This window comes from Pundamilia nyererei, unplaced genomic scaffold (genome assembly GCF_000239375.1).
Source record: "Pundamilia nyererei isolate P.nyererei 1_Seehausen unplaced genomic scaffold, PunNye1.0 scaffold00098, whole genome shotgun sequence".
Lineage (NCBI taxonomy): Eukaryota > Metazoa > Chordata > Actinopteri > Cichliformes > Cichlidae > Pundamilia > Pundamilia nyererei.
In genome coordinates this window covers 70,676-71,930 of record NW_005187499.1, presented here as the reverse complement: position 1 = coordinate 71,930, position 1,255 = coordinate 70,676, and the positions used below count along the sequence as shown (strand labels likewise).

The 1,255-nt window shown below is 42.2% G+C and overlaps 1 protein-coding gene across 1 annotated transcript in view; it reads right to left on the bottom strand.

Annotated features, from left to right (window-relative positions):
• Positions 1-155: 155 nt before the first annotated feature.
• dnai4 (dynein axonemal intermediate chain 4) overlaps positions 156-1,255 on the bottom strand; it is an 11,671-nt gene continuing 10,571 nt past the window's right edge. Inside the window, exons 17-18 of the mRNA XM_005740174.1 lie at positions 543-696; positions 156-387 (exon numbers count right to left, since the gene is read on the bottom strand). Of these exons, the coding sequence (XP_005740231.1) occupies positions 343-387; positions 543-696 (199 nt within the window). The 3' untranslated portion in view covers positions 156-342. The remainder of the gene's footprint in view (positions 388-542; positions 697-1,255) is intronic.

Genomic DNA, 1,255 nt, shown 5'->3' with positions numbered 1-1,255 from the left:
ATAAATCATGTTTTAAAATGTAACTAAGTAACTAAATACTTTTGAAAATAAGTAATCAGTAAAGTAACTAATTACTTTTGAAAATAAGTAATCAGTAATTAGTTACTGATTACTTTTTTCAAGTAACTTGACCAACACTGGTCAGGTGTCTCACCTATAAACAGCCATACAAACGTGTTTCTAGCTGTTGATTCTTCTGTCTTATCTGTAACCTAGTCTACCTCTACTCATGAAGCAGCAGCCAATGGAAAGAGGACTGTGGCTATCTTTGTGTAGATTTCTACAGATGACTCTGTCACCAACCTCAGGCTGACTGGACATACATGTGTTTGTTTCATAAAGTTATCTAGATGCTGCAGAGCAGATGAGGTCTTCCAGAACATCCACCTGTAAGAAAACATCCAGAACAAAATTTAAAACCACGTCATTGTCTCTGCTATCGAACACACACCAGGCAGACAGCACTTGAAATGAGACGTCTCCCTTATTGCTTCTTTCCCACTACTACAATCAGCCCGTCCTTTCTACCAGCTTAATGTTACCTGGCTCTGCTCTCCTACACTGAGATTCTTCAGCTGGTAGACAGTCACATGACCATCAGTGTCTCCTACCACAACACAGTCAGCCTGAGAGGAAAATAGCAAGGACGTCATCCTCACACTAGGGGCTGCAGGCTGCACAATGACGGGGTCCAGACTGGAGGAAAGAGGTGAATATATGGACAAGACACAGGTGATACAGAGAGCTGCACAGGTGGAGTTTCCTTCTGAGTCTGACTCACATTCAGTTCAATCTTATTTATACAGCGTCAAATCACAACAACAGTCGCCTCAAAGTGCTTTATACTGTAAAGAGAAGGAAGACAGCATAAAGACATGCTGTGGAAGAGAGACAGAGATTAATAACAAGTGTGATTCAATGCAGAGAGGTCTATTAACACATAGTGAGTGAAAAAGAAACACCCAGTGCATCATGGGAATCCCCCAGCAGCCTACACCTATTGCAGCACAACTAAGGGAGGATTCAGGGACACCTGGTCCAGCCCTAACTATATGCTTTAGCAAAAAGGAAAGTTTTAAGCCTAATACTGAAAGTAGAGATAGTGTCTGTCTCCCGAATCCAAACTGGAAGCTGGTTCCACAGAAGAGGGGCCTGAAAACTGAAGGCTCTGCCTCCCATTCTAGTTTTAAATACTCTAGGAACAACAAGTAGGCCTGCAGTGTGAGAGCAAAGTGCTCTAATAGGGTGATATGGT